At 41.4% G+C, this 19,145-nt stretch overlaps 1 protein-coding gene across 1 annotated transcript in view; it reads right to left on the minus strand.

The window, feature by feature from the left end:
• LOC131136912 (G patch domain-containing protein 8) overlaps positions 1-18,721 on the minus strand; it is a 64,208-nt gene extending 45,487 nt beyond the window's left edge. The window contains exon 1 of the mRNA XM_058084254.1: positions 18,322-18,721. Coding sequence (XP_057940237.1) covers positions 18,322-18,474 — 153 coding nt within the window. The 5' untranslated portion in view covers positions 18,475-18,721. The remainder of the gene's footprint in view (positions 1-18,321) is intronic.
• Between the last annotated feature and the right edge of the window lie 424 nt (positions 18,722-19,145).

The following is a 19,145-nucleotide window of genomic DNA, read 5'->3' on the forward strand; positions in this document are numbered from 1 at the left end:
ACCCACACCTGTGCCTAATTTGTCCCGTCTATTTAGTTCAGGTGTGTGCTCCTCCTTGCGTGGGGTCATTATTGTTTGTACGTCTGCTCTCCTCAGTTGCTTTTTCCTGCTGCTGTTTACCTGCATTTGGTCCTGCTCTATGCATCCTGCCACGAGTGTATTTGCCTTTAGACATGAGTAAATTAGCTAAAATGCTAGCATGCTAACAGCAGTTTCTGTAACAAATAAATATTTTTTTACCTGCATTTGGTCCTGCTCTATGCATCCTGCCATGAGCGTATTTGCCTTTAGATATGAGTAAATTAGCTAAAATGCTAGCATGCTAACAGCAATTTCTGTAACAAATAAATATTTTTTAACCTGCATTTGGTCCTGCTCTATGCATCCTGCCACGAGTGTATTTGCCTTTAGACATGAGTAAATTAGCTAAAATGCTAGCATGCTAACAGCAGTTTCTGTAACAAATAAATATTTTTTTACCTGCATTTGGTCCTGCTCTATGCATCCTGCCATGAGCGTATTTGCCTTTAGATATGAGTAAATTAGCTAAAATGCTAGCATGCTAACAGCAATTTCTGTAACAAATAAATATTTTTTAACCTGCATTTGGTCCTGCTCTATGCATCCTGCCACGAGTGTATTTGCCTTTAGACATGAGTAAATTAGCTAAAATGCTAGCATGCTAACAGCAGTTTCTGTAACAAATAAATATTTTTTTACCTGCATTTGGTCCTGCTCTATGCATCCTGCCATGAGCGTATTTGCCTTTAGATATGAGTAAATTAGCTAAAATGCTAGCATGCTAACAGCAATTTCTGTAACAAATAAATATTTTTTAACCTGCATTTGGTCCTGCTCTATGCATCCTGCCACGAGTGTATTTGCCTTTAGACATGAGTAAATTAGCTAAAATGCTAGCATGCTAACAGCAGTTTCTGTAACAAATAAATATTTTTTTACCTGCATTTGGTCCTGCTCTATGCATCCTGCCATGAGCGTATTTGCCTTTAGATATGAGTAAATTAGCTAAAATGCTAGCATGCTAACAGCAATTTCTGTAACAAATAAATATTTTTTAACCTGCATTTGGTCCTGCTCTATGCATCCTGCCATGAGTGTATTTGCCTTTAGACATGAGTAAATTAGCTAAAATGCTAGCATGCTAACAGCAATTTCTGTAACAAATAAATATTTTTTTACCTGCATTTGGTCCTGCTCTATGCATCCTGCCATGAGTGTATTTACCTTTAGACATGAGTAAATTAGCTAAAATGCTAAACCGACCCTAACAATACAGTGGTCATAATTTCAACCAGACCATTTTAAAAATTTTGTAAAAATATTTTTTTTGGTTTTATTTTGTTGAAATAGAGTTTCCTGACAAAGTAAAAAAAAGCCTTCATGCAATAGACAAATGTTATGTGATGCTTTTTATGCATTAAAATGTAAAACGAACACAAGAGGAAGGTTAAAAACAATCTCATCCAAAATATGTCTTGGTTTTCATACACTGCCTCGGTTAATGAACTAGTCCTAACACATACAATTTTATGCATTAAAATGTAAACCGAACACAAGAGGAAGGTTAAAAACAATCTAATCCAAAATATGTCTTGGTTTTCATACATTGCCTCGGTTAATGAACTAGTCCTAACACATACAATTTTATGCATTAAAATGTAAACCGAAGACAAGAGGAAGGTTAAAAACAATCTTATCCAAAATATGTCTTGGTTTTCATACACTGCCTCGGTTAATGAACTAGTCCTAACACATACAATTTTATGCATTAAAATGTAAACCGAACACAAGAGGAAGGTTAAAAACAATCTCATCCAAAATATGTCTTGGTTTTCATACACTGCCTCGGTTAATGAACTAGTCCTAACACATACAATTTTATGCATTAAAATGTAAACCGAACACAAGAGGAAGGTTAAAAACAATCTAATCCAAAATATGTCTTGGTTTTCATACACTGCCTCGGTTAATGAACTAGTCCTAACACATACAACTTTATGCATTAAAATGTAAACCGAACACAAGAGGAAGGTTAAAAACAATCTCATCCAAAATATGTCTTGGTTTTCATACATTGCCTCAGTTAATGAACTAGTTCCTAACACAAACAACGCATTCACATGTTGGCGACTCTGTGAACAATGAATAGTCATTCTTTTAGAGTTAGGACACTATAGACAGATTCCACCCCACACTGTGCACCCTCCACCGCTGAGGCGTTGAAGCGCAACGGTGCATCTTTTTAATCGAGTAAGGCTACAGAATACTCTCAAAGAGCCCCTCAAAAGTTGTAAGTGGTAGAACTTTGATAAAAAATAAATGAGAAACACTCTTGAATTCAAGAAAGAGGTCACGGCAAAGTACGAAAGCAGCATATTTTTCCAACAACATTGTAATGTGAAGGTTGTAGGGAGACGTAACAGATAGCTAGCTGGGCCATCGCGTGTAATGATGATTGTACCTAATGCTGAAGTTTACAATAAAAGTTCAAGTGAGCAAGTCAACAGCTCCAACTTAGAGATTCCACTGCATATCTGTTTATTCCAACAAATGAATGAAAAAAGCCTTTCTGTGCCACAAATGACCTTAAAAGTGACCTATTGTGTTCATTTTTGCCCCTTTTGTATTGAATTGTGGACTCCTATAGAGCAGGTACACACAATAACCCATACAGAAATCTTTGTAGAGCTTCCAGAATCTGCAACTATTCCAGCTGGAGTCCATTAGATTTCCAAAACGGTCCGTTTTAATGTAAAACAGCGCTCCCGAGGACTTCCAGACAACTGCCGAAACCCACTTTCTAATGAATAAAGCATTTGGAGAGCTACTTCAAAAGTGGTTATTATATGAGGACATGAATACAGAGTGGTAATGTAGGTGTAGAAATATGTGTGGGGGGGGGGGCAGGGCAGAAAATAACCTATACACTCCCATATGCTAACACAGTTAGAACACTGATAAATTGTTACTCACAGCTTACGCTTCTGACCCTTAAAAATGACCAATACGAAAGTCCAGCTTTACTAGCACCCGGGCATGCCCATATAAGGAAGCTGGGCTTCCTTATACTATGGAGAGTCGATGGAGAGTCGTTCAGAAATAGTATTGTATTGTACGTTTTTGCACACACCGCTTACCAGGCAATATTTAATGAAGCCACGGTTGAAATAATTGCCTTCTCATCTATAAATCCTTGACCCTTGAAGTGACCCTTTCTCCATCGACTGTATTTACCTCTCAGGGATAGCCGTCACGGTGCAAAAGGTGAAAGGTTAAGGTTAAGAGGCCTGCGGCTGAGAGAAGAGGAACATGACAGCGTCACCTTTACATTCAGCAAAGGGCATTATTTTAAAAAATCCTACCATTGTGATAAAAATACTTTTACACTGTGTGTCCCAATTTTTTTCCTTGAGCTCATACCTACACATGCTTTTTTTTTTTTTTTTTTTCAAGGGAATGACTATTTTAAGGGTGTAAGCCAATTTGGAATGCGCATGCCACAGTGTGAATAATTATTCCGCTTTTTTTGCTTTTGAACTACAGCATCCTGCTTTACCGTGGCGGTACATCCGGCGGTGCAGCAGCGAGCCATTCAGCCGGATGGTACAGCAATGCCAAACATGAAAGACCTGTTCTTATGTCATCCATTTCAGGGAGGGGAAACATATTCGTATGTATTGAAATCCGTCTGGAACTTTGATCCATAAATGCAAAGCGCCCTGCACATCTCATCCCAGACGGTTATTTTAATAAAGCTGCACATTTAGTCTGTATGGAGGGGAAAAATAATAAAAATAATGACAAAAAATAATAAATAAATAAGCTGAGGATCCCTAACCCTAACCGTTTTTTTGGTGGGGTTGTAATTTTGTAAAAATGCATAAGAAACAAAACGTCTCATTCCAGACGGTTATTTTAATAAAGCTGCACATTTAGTCTGTATGGAGGGAAAAATAATAAAAATAATAACCAAAAAATAATAAATAAATAAGCTGAGGATCCCTAACCCTTTTTTTTGGGGGGGGGGGGGGGGGGGCTTTGTAATTTTGTAAAAATGCATAAAAGACAAAACAAAACGTCTCATTCCAGACGGTTATTTTAATAAAGCTGCACATTTAGTCTGTATAGAGGGAAACATAATAAAAATAATAACAAAAAATTATAAATAAATAAGCTGAGGATCCCTAACCCTTTTTTTTGGGGGGGGGGCTTTGTAATTTTTGTAAAAATGCATAAAAAACAAAAAAAATATTAGTTCAACATTTTCAGCTTTACAGGTAGGGGTTGTTCTGATTGATATCAGTGATTGATGCTGCATTCAGGGGCTGAGCACTTGGCAGGGTGTGGTGAGTTTGAGGCTCGCGATGTGATCACCCCGTCAGGCAGCGTCTAAAACCTCCATTCCCGGTCCCAACCCGCTGTACTTGCAAGCCCCCGGAGCACACTTCAGGGTTAGGGTTAGGGTTAGGGGTTTAATAAAGCTGCACATTTAGTCTGTATGGAGTGAAAAATAATAAAAATAATAACAAAAAAAGAATAAATAAGCTGAGAATGAAATCCAAGTTGCTTTATTCAGAAGGAGCCCCTTGGTGTCTCCTGAATTGGGAGTAATTTGTTGGCATCTGCTCAACCAGGGGGGGGTGCCGGTTCACAGAGTCCCGCTCCCTCTCTCAGTGAATCTTTCCTCCTCCAGAGGAGAGATAATTAATTTGTCTGAGCTGCTCTTAACCCGGGTCTGCAAGTCATCCGTGGACACACAAAAACACACACACACACACACACACACACACACACACAATGCCGGCATTGAAACACTCAGGTGCAAAAGGTGTTCAACATGCACAACCACAATAAGCATGTAGGCGCTGTGGAGCTGTAATTATACCCTCCAATCTGATGTATGAATCCCGGTGGGGGGGCTGAATAAGGACGTCATCAAAGGACGTGAGCATCAAATACAAAAAAATGCTTTCTGGAAAGTCAAAGATCGCACTGCTAATAAATATTGCAGATAAAAGATGACATGAAAACAAGCAAGGATGGCTTTGTGGTAGTTATCCTTATTTTCATTATTTTTCCCTGATACTTTTGCTTACTGTATTATTATTTTTCCAGGTGTGTTCTCTTTGTTTTTTTTTTTTTTGAACGCGTCATTCACTCCCAACCGGCGCTGCTGTTCCAGATGGCTCGCCAATCCCCTTGTAATTATCAAACAATCCCTAATTGCGTAAAAGTGAGTGTGTGTATGTGTGCTGGTGTGACTCCAGGTAATTATCTGATGCTGTGATCACTAATGACCACACAGACAAACATCTGTCCCGAGGTAATGTGCAAAATGAGAGGTAGGACAGCTGCTGTGTGTGTGTGTGTGTGTGCACACAGGTGTATGTGACAAACACTGATAAAGGGGAATGTCTCAAGGAGGGCGGGGGCGCGGCAGGCATCCATGATGCTAAATTTTAGGGGTGGTAGAATTGCATTGAAGAGTTGCAACAGACGTCTCGACAATGATGGCCGACTTTACCGCCGCTTAAATCTTCCTGTCCATGAGAGTCAGGTGGACATAGACACAAACAAGTGTGATGTTGCATGGGGGGGGGGGCAGAAAACCCATGGTGCAAAATTTGGGGCATCATAAAAGTAAAGGTATCACATTTATAAGTTAGTTAGTCTCATAATTGACGTCAATTACATTGATATGTATGCACCCAGTTTTTTTGGGGGGGGGGGGCTTTGTAATTTTGTAAAAATGCATAAAAAACAAAACGTCTCATTCCAGACGGTTATTTTAATAAAGCTGCACATTTAGTCAGTATGGAGGGAAAAATAATAAAAATAATAACAAAAATATAATATATATATAAGCTGAGGATCCCTAACCCTAACCCTTTTTTTGGGGGGGTGGCTTTGTAATTTTGTAAAAATGCATAAAAAACAAAACAAAACGTCTCATTCCAGACAGTTATTTTAATAAAGCTGCACATTTAGTCTGTATGGAGGGAAAAATAATAAAAATAATAACAAAATAATAATAAATAAATAAGCTGAGGATCCCTAACCCTTTTTTTTGGGGGGGGGGGGCTTTGTAATTTTGTAAAAATGCATAAAAAACAAAACAAAACGTCTCATTCCAGACGGTTATTTTAATAAAGCTGCACATTTAGTCTGTATGGAGGGAAAAAAAAAAAAAAAAAAAAAAGCTGAGGATCCCTAACCCTTTTTTTTGGGGGGGGGCTTTGTAATTTTGTAAAAATGCATAAAAAACAAAACAAAACGTCTCGGTTATTTTAATAAAGCTGCACATTTAGTCTGTATGGAGGGAAAAATAATAAAAATAATAACAAAAAAATAATAAATAAATAAGCGGAGGATCCCTAACCCTTTTTTTTGGGGGGGGGGGCTTTGTCATTTTGTAAAAATGCATAAAAAAACAACAAAACATTAGTTCAACATTTTCAGCTTTACAGGTAGGGGTTGTTCTGATTGATATCAGTGATTGATGCTGCATTCAGGGGGCTGAGCACTTGGCAGGGTGTGGTGAGTTTGAGGCTCGCGATGTGGTCACCCCGTCAGGCAGCGTCTAGACCTTCATTCCCGGTCCCAACTTGCTGTACTTGCAAACGTGGGCAAAATTTGGGGGATGGGTACCACCTCATGCAGACACTATGTAGCACTTTTAGTGCAGGAGGAACTTTGGTTGTGTGCGACTCGTGTTTTTCTCAGCACTTCCACAGTCGGGCTGTCCAATTAGCACCTACAGCTTGTTTGGACCGGAGCATAAATAAATAAATAAGTGCATTGTGAAATAAAAAACGTTAATGTTCTGGTCAATAAAGTTGTTCTTGGCCGTTTTCATTGTGTTAAAGTACCTCTCACAAGACAAAAAATACCTTTGGTGACCCCTAATTTAGCTAGTAGTAGATTGCTATTGGTATCTGTATCGGAAAATTTTCATCGGGATCGGTATCGGAAGCATAAAACACTGATTGGAACATCACTGCAGGATACAAAATGGCCCCCGGAGCGCACTTCAGGCACTATACTATTCAAGATTCCGTGCAGTCAGCATCTCTGATTGTTGTTGTCTCATGAAAAGCAACTGCTGTACTTGTTATCATACAAAAATAAATCATATTTTGCATACAACTATTCTTCAAAAAACTCCCAAATATTAAAAATATTGCAACCTTTAAGAAGAAGCGTCATTGCAGTATAAGATTCCCACTTGGGAATATCCAAGCAGCACATATCCTTGCAATAGGATGCAACAATAAAACAATAACATATTTACTTCCTAAGCACCACAGCGGAGCTTGAAGGCCAAAGTAGAATGACCAAGGAAGGAACATCTTGGAGCCAAGGTGTCTTCTGGGTACTCATAAAGATTTTATGTGTGTGTGTTTTAATTTTTAGAATAAACCTTTTGCCCCCAGACTGATAAACTATATTCTCTATTGTCTGGACCACACATGAATAGCTACATTATAGTCCTTATGTATTTGTTATGGACGTGTAATATCACAACCGTGGTTAAGCATCCGGGGCTGCACGGTGGTTGAGTGGTTAGCGTGCAGACCTCACAGCTAGAAGACCTGAGTTCAAGTCCACCCTCGGCCATCAATATTACCTAAAATTACAGAATTTTAGGTAACTTTAAGGCTGCACGGTGGTCCTAGTGCTGGAGACCCGGGTTCGATTCCCCTCTTGGGCATCTCTGTGTGAAGTTTGGTTGCTTTGGTTTCCTCCGGGTACTCCGGTTTCCTCCCACATTCCCAAAACATGCTAAGCTAATTGGTGACTCCAAATTGTCCATAGGTATGAATGTGAGTGTGAATGGTTGTTTGTCTATATGTGCCCTGTGATTGGCTGGCCACCAGTCCAGGGTGTACCCCGCCTCTCGCCTGAAGACAGCTGGGATAGGCTCCAGCACCCCCGACCTGCGACTCTCGTGAGGATAAGCGGTAGAAAATGAATTCATGAACTTTTGTGGCTAAATTCTGCACGGTGAAGAAGTGGTTAGCGTGCAGAACCTCACAGCTAGAACACCCGAGTTCAATCCCACCCTCGGCCATCTTTATGTGGAGTTTGCATGTTCTTCCTGTGGGTTTTTTCCCAATATCCCAACCGTGGTTAAGCATCTGGGCTGCATGGTGGTTGAGTGGTTGAGTGGTTAGCGCACAGACCTCACAGCTAGAAGACCCAAGTTCAATCCCACCCTCGGTCATCTTTGTGTGGAGTTTGCATGTTCTCCCCGTGGGTTTTCTCCGGGTACTCCGGTTTCCTCCCACATTCCAAAAACATGCTAGGTTAATTAGCGACTCCAAATTGTCCATAGGTATGAATGTGAGTGTGAATGGTTGTTTGTCTATATGTGCCCTGTGATTGGCTGGCCACCAGTCCAGGGTGTACCCCGCCTCTCACCTGAAGACAGCTGGGATAGGCTCCAGCACCCCCCCCCTGCGACTCTCGTGAGGATAAGCGGTAGAAAATGAATGAATGAACTCACAGCTAGGAGACCCGAGTTCAATCCCACCCTCGGCCATCTTTATGTGGAGTGTGCATGTTCTCCCCGTGGGTTTTTTCCGGGTACTCCGGTTTCCTCCCACATTCCAAAAACATGCTAAGCTAATTAGCGACTCCAAATTGTCCATAGGTATGAATGTGAGTGTGAATGGTTGTTTGTCTATATGTGCCCTGTGACTGGCTGGCCACCAGTCCAGGGTGTACCCCGCCTCTGGGATAGGCTCCAGCATCACCCTCATGAGGATAAGCGGTAGAAAATGAATGAATAAACTTTTGTGGCTAAATGTCTGCACGGAGGAGAAGTGGTTAGCGCGCAGACCTCACAGCTAGAAGACCCGAGTTCAATCCCACCCTCGGCCATCTTTATGTGGAGTTTGCACGTTCTCCCCGTGGGTTTTTTCCGGGTGCTCCGGTTTCCTCCCACATTCCAAAAACATGCTAGGTTAATTAGCGACTCCAAATTGTCCATAGGTATGAATGTGAGTGTGAATGGTTGTTTGTCTATATGTGCCCTGTGATTGGCTGGCCACCAGTCCAGGGTGTACCTCGCATCTTGGAAGACAGCTGGGATAGGCTCCAGCACCCCCCCCTGGATAAGCGGTAGAAAATGAATGATGATGATGATGACATACGCCGCTACCTTTGCCCCTCCCCTCTCTTGTATCACCCGCTGCCCTTCCTGCGGTCGGAGAAATTATTTATCAAAAGGCTCAAATAGGCTTTCAAGTCTCTGTGTGTGTGTGTGTGTTTCCAAGAGTAAACAGCAAGTCAAAGGTTAAAGCGATATATGCACCAGTGAACTGGCCCCCCACGCCCCCACACCCCCATGCCCCCAGACAAGTAAATAAATAACATCTCCCTCCAAAAGATGAACAAGGGTCATTGAGCCAAAACAAACTTTAATGCACTTTCTACCGACTAACGTTTTCAATTCGCAAACAAACGAGACTTAAGCGAGTGAGGTAAAAGCAAAGAAACGGGGACACTGAGGGGGGGGGTTAGGATGGGGGGGTATCAAATCAAAGAAAGCGGAGATTGACTTTAGAAAAGAAAATGGCGAAGAGCCACAGAGTAAACACGAACGTATTTCCTCGGGGGGGGGGGGGGGGGGAATCAAGTGGAGGTTATTATGCTATGACGCCGCTAATGAATTCATTAGCTAAATGAAATGTCAATAAAAGAGCTTGAGAGCTTGAGAGAGAGTGTTCAAATCGATGCCGAGCGTCTCGTTCCTCGTTCTCTCCCTCCCTCCTCCTCCTTTCTTTTTGTCCCATCTCAACCATCCGTCCCAATTATCCCACCTTTCCAAGCCGCTACACACACACACACACACACACACACACACACACACACACACACACACAGGCGGTCACATTGAATGTGATGGAGGACATAAGCAGTGATCAGTGGGAGCACTTTGCAGCGGTCAGCAGGAATCAAACAGTGCTAGACTACTTTTGTATTCAGCTGTACTCACCTGCTCACTTTGAAATGGCTTGACTGTGTGTGTGTGTGTGTAGGTTCACACATCTTTATGATCATGACTGACTTAGACGCCCCCTTAAAATTCCAAGCCGTACAAATTTGCGGAGCGTAATCTATACTTCCAAGCCACCGTGCGAAATGTAAAGCAATAGCATTAAACACGCTGTTTGTTGACAGGCCGACTGTTGTGCGGATATAATAGGGTACTTATATATTTCATCCTAAAGTGCTTGTCTGACATGTTGTTAATCATTCCGTGGTTGTGGAGAAATTTCCCATTCCGGAATATGCATACACTCACATTTTCAACATAATGTAATATTATGTGTATGTGAATGGACATAGGGGCTGCACGGTGGTCGAGTGGTTAGCACAGCGAGGAGACCCGCTGAAAAGCGATTGTTTTTAGCAACACGCCGAGACTTCAACAGAAAGCTTTCTAGATCTTCCAGATTCTGCGCCTCTTTCATTGGACTTCCTTTTTAAACAGACACAAACGGTCTGTGTAATTCACGATGCGCACTGCGCTGTGATTGGTCACACTCTCAAGCGCTCCCGAGGACTTCCGGATACTAGCTAATCATTTACAAATTTATTCCATTGCAAGAAAGAACACTATTATTAGAAGAAATAAACGTGCTAAAAAGCATAAATAAAGAAAAATACTTTTATTGTTCTACAATTTGGCCTCACAGCTAGGAGACCCGAGTTCAATTCCACCCTCGGTCATCTCTGTGTGGAGTTTGCATGTTCTCCCCGTGCATGCGTGGGTTTTCTCCGGGTACTCCGGTTTCCTCCCACATTCCAAAAACATGCTAGGTTAATTAGCGACTCCAAATTGTCCATAGGTATGAATGTGAGTGGGAATGGTTGTTTGTCTATATGTGCCCTGTGATTGGCTGGCCACCAGTCCAGGGTGTACGCCGCCTCTCGCTCTGAAGACAGCTGGGATAGGCTCCAGCATGCCCACGACCCTAGTGAGGATAAGCGGTAGAAAATGAATGAATGTTTGTCTAGTATATGTGCCTTTTGATGTTGACCAGTCCAGGGTGTACACCGCCTCTTGCCTGAAGACATGCTGGGATAGGCTCCAGCATGCCCGCGACCCTCGTGAGGAAAAGCGGTAGAAAATGAATGGATGGTTGTTTGTCTATATGTGCCCTGTGATTGGCTGGTGACCAGTCCAGAGTGTACCCCTCTTGGCTGAAGACAGCTGGGATAGGCTCCAGCATGCTCGCGACCCTAGTGAGGATAAGCAGTAGAAAATGAATGAATGTTTGTCTATATATGCCCTGTGATTGGCTGGTGACCAGTCCAGGGTGTACCCTGCCTCTTGCCCAAATACAGCTGGGATAGGCTCCAGCACCCCCATGGCCCTCGTGAGGAAAAGCAGTAGAAAATGAATGAATGGTTGTTTGTCTATATGTGCCCTGTGATTGGCTGGCCACCAGTCCAGGGTGTACCCTGCCTCTTGCCCAAAGACAGCTGGGATAGGCTCCAGCACCCCCACAACCCTCGTGAGGAAAAGCGGTAGAAAATGAATGGTTGTTTGTCTATATGTGCCCTGTGATTGGCTGGCCACCAGTCCAGCGTGTACCCCGCCTCTCGCCTGAAGCCAGCTGGGATAGGCTCCAGCACCCCGGCAATCCTCATTAGGATAAGTGGTAGAAAATGAATGAATGCACAGTTGCTATTATTTCGACTTACAGCACCATCTCATCTCTGATTTCTTCTTCTTTATCGCATACAAAGTCAACAAAGCCTTCAAACCATCAAACCATTTGACTCGTCTCCGCTCCCTCAAGTATTCCATTCGTTCCAACATACAACTTTCATTCATTTCTGCTTTCGTGCGCGGCTAAATTGTTGTTTCAAGATTGGGGGGGCATGTGTTTAAACACTATTTTACATAAACACTGTTGGGCTCCAGCATGTGGCGCACATGCTGGAGCATCGGCACTCATTATGACACCAGGCATCGGATTTAAATATACATCAAAGTGGATATTGGGCTTAGTATGCACATACGGAAAAAAAAAGGCTGTATAATATTCTACCCAGGGAGCGACTCCGAAAAGGAACGCTGAAAGACAACACGAGCGTGCATCCATTCAGAGACTCACTCCTTATTCATCTCGCCCTCAATAAAAACATCATAAAAATGGAAGAGTTTGAAGAATGACTCACCGCCGACAGGAAATGTAATTAAGAAGACCGCAATTAAGACACGTCCGAGAGATCTGTCACAATGGCTAATTAGTGATGCGCAGTAATATCTAATATAGATATAATGAGGGGGCCTGCAGGGGGACCACACACACACACACACATAAGGTAGACGTCACTGTGTTGTATCAGAGATGTGCGATTCACGAACGAACCCGAATTGGAATTCAAGGGTACCATTATCTGTAATGCAGATTACTGCTGCTAGAGTCCCGACTAGAACCAGTAGATATGATCATGTTTAGTCCAGTACTCGGGTCTCTGTGTCTCTCTTGTGTCTTTTCATAGTAGAGCCACATTTACTATCTCGGGCTCTGAGGGGGTCACCAAAATCTGGTACCGTCTTCCAGATGTGCAACAATCCGCCATTTTTTTAATGAATTACCTTGTGTACAAATTTTGTGCTATAAATAAAGTTGCCTTTACTGCCCCCCCCCCCCCCCCCCCTGCCATTGTGAGCTAAATTACCAGTTAACATGTCCAACTGTTACCGCCCTGGTAGCTGGGATTTCCCAGCGCAATTAAATGCAACAAAATGCAACAAATGCGACAACCATTTTGTTTTTTTCTTTGTCTTTCTCTTTATCTAGACCACACATACATGCATAATAAAGCTCTTTTTCTGATGTTCAGAGTGTCCCTGAATGCATCTCCTGTTCTTGTATTGAACCCGATGAAGCATCGTGCCGTGTTTGTGACCTAACCTAATAATCCCAACAGTCACGACTTCGTAACAGTACGTGACAAAAATAAAAATAAAAATAATACGTTTTTATAAAAAAAAAATGCTACTGAAATTCATATAGTTTGACCCTGGAACGGATTAATCTGCTTCTACTGTGTTTGGGAAAGCATTACACAATATTAAAGTGGTAAAAAGGTATTGTTATTCTGTATGTTTATGATCACCACGTACTTTGGTACATGACAAAAATAAAATAAATAAAAAAAATAAAAATAAAAATAAAAATAAAAATAAAAATAAAAATAAAAATAAAAATAAAAATAAAAATAAAAATAAAAATAAAAATAAAAATAAAAATAAAAATAAAAATAAAAATAAAAATAAAAATAAAAATAGTACTCGGGGTGGTACCATTGCGTCTCGAGACAGAAGGGGTGCCTACATGATTGCAAAAGTTGATCCAAAATTCATGCACGGGAAAACATGCAAACTTACACCGAGTGGAATCGAACTCAGGTTTCCTAGCTGTGTGGCATGTGTGATAACCACTTCATCACCATGCAGCCTGATCCAAAATTGTTGGAGAAAATCAACCTGAAGCTGCAATGATGCCTTCATGTACCTCGGAAGCAAATATCAGTCCAAATATCAAATCCAAGTCCGGTGTTTTACCCGATCCCGTTTGAACCACTTGACCACAGGACTGTTTGTCCTTCTGACAGGCACATCAATTACGCCGCGTCCACATGGATGCGGATAAACAAAAAGGAAGCGTATTTATTTTTCTGACCTTCCGAGCCAACCTTCACCTAACTTTGAAAACTTCCCCCATTGTAGATTCATCATCTCCAAGCAACCAAAGCTGGAATGAAAAACCAAAACGTGAAGACGTCTCACGCTGCACGACTTAACAACACCGAAGCGCTACCTCCCTCTAAATAGGTACTTGATGCCTCATTACTTCCTGCTCATCATCCATCCCGTTTTGCGCTACCTCCTAAATTAAGTAAAGCATCCTCCTGCCAGGAAATTATTGCACAGTGTTCATTTAATTACAAATCAGAGGTGGCGCAATCCGCATTACATACATTAATATTCCCATCCACGTCTTTGCTTTGAACATTAAATCGAAAAAGGCCTCACTGCGGCGCCGTCATTAAAGATTTAACTGACTAAACAAACTATATGGTGTGATTACATGCTTACTTGGAACATTTAGAAACTAACTCCCTGACAGTCGGGGTTTGGGTCTTCCACCCTGGACTGGTGGCCAGCCAATCACAGGGCACATATAGACAAACAACCATTCACACTCACATTCATACCTATGGACAATTTGGAGTCGCTAATTAACCTAGCATATTTTTTTGGAATGTGGGAGAAAACCCGGGAAAACATGCCAACTCCACACAGATGGCCGAGGGTGGAATTGAACTTGGATCTCCTAGCTGCGAGGCCTGTGCGCTAACCACTTGTCCACCATACAGAGGTATTTTTGGTATTTTGGTATTTTTGTCAGGGTTTAGCATCAAAATAGCTATTTCTGTTGTTAGCTAGCTCCTATTAACTCATTTTGAGTCGCTAATTAACCTAGCATATTTTTGGAATGTGGAAGGAAACCGGAGTACCCGGAGAAAACCCACGCATGCACAACAGTGGAATTGAACTCGGGTATCCTAGCTGCGAGACCTGCACGCTAACCACTTGTCCGCCATGCAGCCTTAAATGGAACACTGTTGCTTTTTTTTTAGGTATTTTTGTGAGGGTTTAGCATCAAAATAGGTATTTCTGTTGTTAGCTAGCTCCTATTAACTCATTTAATTTAATTTTACTGATTTAGAGTCTCTAATTAACCTAGCATGTTTTTGGAATGTGGGAGGAAACTGGAGTACCCGGAGAAAAGCCACGCATACACGACGGTGGAATTGAACTTGGGTCTCCTAGCTGCGAGACCTGCACGCTAACCACTAGCCGCCATGCAGCCATAAATGGAACACTGTTGCTATTTTTGGTATTTAGGTATTTTTGTGAGGGCTATAGCATCAAAATAGGTATTTCTGTTGTTAGCTAGCTCCTATTAACTAATTTAATTTAATTTTACTCATTTAGAGTCGCTAATTAACCTAGCATGTTTTTGGAATGTGGGAGGAAACCGGAGTACCCGGGGAAAACCCACGCATGCACGACGGTGGAATTGAACTCCGGTCTCCTAACTGCGAGGCCTGCGCGCTAACCATTAGTTCGCCATGCAGCCCTAAATGGAACAATGTTGTTTTTTTTCGGTATTTTTGTGAGGGCTATAGCATCAAAATAGCTATTTATTTTGTTAGCTAGCTCCTATTAACTCATTTAAGTTAATTTTACTCATTTTGAGTCACCAATTAACCTAGCATGTTTTTGGAATGTAGGAGGAAACCGGAGTACCCGGGAGAAAACCCACGCATGCACGACGGTGGAATTGAACTCGGGGTCTCCTAGCTGCGAGACCTGCGTGGTAACCACTTGCCCACCGCGCAGCCCCTAATTAGCGTTTCTTCTTTGTTAAACAAAACCGTCTCAGCGGGTTCCGCGATATTTGTACGACTTGACAAACGATCAACATTTGATTAGCTCCGGCGTGACATGTTTGCTGCTGCTTTGTTTGCATGTGTGGGAACAGAAGAGGAGCGGAGGAAGAGCAACAGACGGATGAGACATGAAAAGAGCGACTGGAGAGGTGAAGACAGGCAGATGAAACGGCGGAGTTAATACGACGTGTCGCGCTTCAATATTTGATGCGTGACATTTGGACACATGTAAGTTTGTCAAGAAAGATGTTGAATAATGTGACAGATTAACCGCGTGGCTAGGAGTCTTTTGTTTTGCTTTCCCAAAGCAAACTAAAGTGAATGGGAATCGAATGTCTGCACGTGTGCAAGGGGAATTTATTCACAATGTACTGTATATGAAGCTGCATATATAATAACGGGAATTGATTGTATAATTAGCTAATCTAAAACCAATGTTTACTATTATTACAGCCGTCGTCACCATTACACTCTTTCTACTATAATGCACAGGCTACAGATGGGCACCACGTTAAGCGTTAGCTTAGCATAGGCTAACTAGTTAGCCTCAAATGTGTTTATTCTGAACTTCAGAAAACTGTTTCAAACAGAGTGCGGAACAAGGACAAAAGTAGGACGGAAAAAAATCACCACTTCCACAACAAAGATGAGGAGAGCTACCCCCATGATAACCTAATGTCATGTCTCATCCATGTGACATTACTAGTGAGCAGAATACTTACTCCTTAATACTTAATATCAGTCCAAGTCCGGTGTTTTACCCGATTCCATTTGAAAGACTTGACAACAGGCACATAAATTGCGCCGCGTCCATACGGATGCGGATAAATAAAAGGAAGCGTATTTATTTTTCTGTAATTCCTGACACCATCTGAGCCAACTTTCACCTAATTTTGAAAACTGCCATGAAAATTCATCATCTCCAAAAAACCACTTCCACACTGATGACGAGGAGAGCTTCTTTTCAGCATGTCATGGCTGACCCCATGCTAAACCTAATGTCATGTCTCATCCATGTAACATTACTAGTGAGCAGAATACTTGCCTGTCAATATTTATAAACTCATAATAGTCCAAAGTAAAAAAAAAAATGTTTTTCAAATTTTTCAAAACACCATGATAGAGTGAGGGCGCCATGTTGAACAAGTAGCGACTGTACTCATCTTCCAAAAAGACAACATGACATTAAATGCCCTGACATGGCCTTCATTACATGCTTTCAACTTCAAAGTTATGCTTTATTTTAGTTTTATTTAATCATAACATCACTTTATATTTCCGAAAAGGTTCATTAAAAGTTGTTTACTTGCCTCTCACGGTCATATTTTCACAAAATATGCCTCTGAAGTTAAAATGGAAGACGTGTATGATCAAATCCCACAAGCTCAGGCAGCATATAAAAGGATTTGGGATGTTTTTTTTTTAGGGTACCAATGAAAAAATAAATATGATGACAACCATAGATCATATGTGATCTGTGTGTAGTATACCTCCAAGTCAAAATTAAGTCTGATTTTGTATATTTTCATTGTTAATGAAATTCATAGAGTTTGACCCTGGAACGGATTAATCTGCTTCCATTGTGTTTGTGAAAGCATTACACAATATTTTTGTACCTTTGGTATGTGACAAAAAATGAATAAAAATAAAAATAAAAATAAAAATAAAAATAAAAATAAAAATAAAAATAAAAATAAAAATAAAAATAAAAATAAAAATAAAAATAAAAATAAAAATAAAAATAAAAATAAAAATAAAAATTAAAATTAAAATTAAAATTAAAATTAAAATTAAAATTAAAATTAAAATAAAAATAAAAATTAAAATTAAAATTAAAATTAAAAAACAACTTAAACTATATTAGGAAAGCAGGAAGTGAACAAATGTAACAGTTACTGATTATAAAAGTACCAGATGGAGGGGTAGGATTTAATAAGCTTTGCTTCTTCCTACTCCTTTCGGACATATGGAACTGTAAACTGATTATGTGATGCGTTCAATTGCAATCTGATGCATGTTCAAATGAAATTAAACCATTACCATTACCATAGACGTGTTAGCGGTTCTGTGCAAAAAAAGTTTGCACCGTGTTGTGAACGCAACTTTTTTTTTTTTTTTTTTGCAGCATCTCTACCAGGCTTCCCTGCATCTGTTCACTTAATGCTATCACCTATTGAGTGCGGGCCAGACTTGACAGACTGGTAATGGAAGTAGCATGAACACACACACACACACACCAACACACACACCAGCTGGTCAATTACTGCCTTTCTCATCAAACTTGTCAAAAGCTCCAACATTAAGAGCTCATGAGAAATGTGCGATTCCCGGAAACCTTTCACTCACACACAAACACACACACACACACACACTTTGACACTAAACGCCACAGCGGTGGCTCAAAAGAACAACCGACTCTATATAGGAAAAGGTCACACATGCCATCACACACACACACACACACACACACACGAGGTATAATTAGTGCTATTTACAACAGGGGCAGCTCAACCCACTTCCGAAAGCACTAATGCAATTCCATTTGTTTAATTCCCGTAGCCTTGGGATAGGGAATTAGCATGAAGGGACAATGACTTCACGCTTGAATACCCAATTGTGGCATTCACGTTCCTATCCCTCGTCACAATAACAATAATAGAAAACAGTAAAGCTGAGTACTTTGTCATTAAATGGAGTTGCCTTCGGGTACATCTGAGAGTTTCAATTTAAGAGCGCCATCACATTAAAAAAAAAAAAAGGGGGGAACTCACACACACACACATTTAAAGGAGAAGTGGTGCTGCCAGGACGTACCGGTGAATCGCACGCCGCTGTGGTGCACAGCGGGCCCCTGAACACCCCCTTCACGCGGCGAAAGTGTCCGTTGCTGAGGTGAGTGGAGCTGATCACCAGGTAGTAACAAGCACCGCACGCCATCCCCGGGGACTCTCGGGGCGCTGAGCCCATGCGTCGCTTTTTTTTTTTTTTCCCCCGGGGGTACGTTAAAAGATTAAAAAAAAAAAAAAAAAAGTCAGAGGAGAAGAATAAGGATCACTCTTCACTGCTTACTCGCAGTCCCGATGCATGTGAATGCACCGCGTGTCCCTCATATCTCTTCTTCCTCTCCCGCTTTGGAGACACTTTAGTGGGGAGGTGTGACACTCCTCTTCTATCCCCTTCCTTCTTTTCTTGATGTGTATTGATTGGCAGCGGATTTTAGACGCCCCCCTTCCTCCCTCCTCCCTCCTCCTCCTTCTCCTCCTCCCCGGTGTGTATTCAATCCAGCGGCGGTGTGCGGAGGTGGAGGAGACGTAAATCCATCCACGGGAGTTATGGTCGTGGTGGCTCCTGCTGATCCGCGGCAGGATGATGTGGCTCACATTCTTTTTCCCGCGGAAGAAATATACTCTACACTCTCTCGCTAGCTCTTCCACAGTCCCACTCCCCCCCACCCACTCTTTTTTTTTTTTTTTTTTAAACCGTGATCCAGCCCGTTTCTGTACATGCATGATCTCATTTACTGCTTTTTGTCTGAGTTGCATTTGTTGTTGTAGTTTATTTGGAGGGTGTGTGTGGTGGTGGTGGTGGGGGGGGTAACATATTACCATCAAATAATGCAAATTATTTTTATTATTAAT

This window comes from Doryrhamphus excisus, chromosome 10 (assembly GCF_030265055.1).
Source record: "Doryrhamphus excisus isolate RoL2022-K1 chromosome 10, RoL_Dexc_1.0, whole genome shotgun sequence".
In the NCBI taxonomy this organism is placed as follows: Eukaryota; Metazoa; Chordata; class Actinopteri; order Syngnathiformes; family Syngnathidae; genus Doryrhamphus; species Doryrhamphus excisus.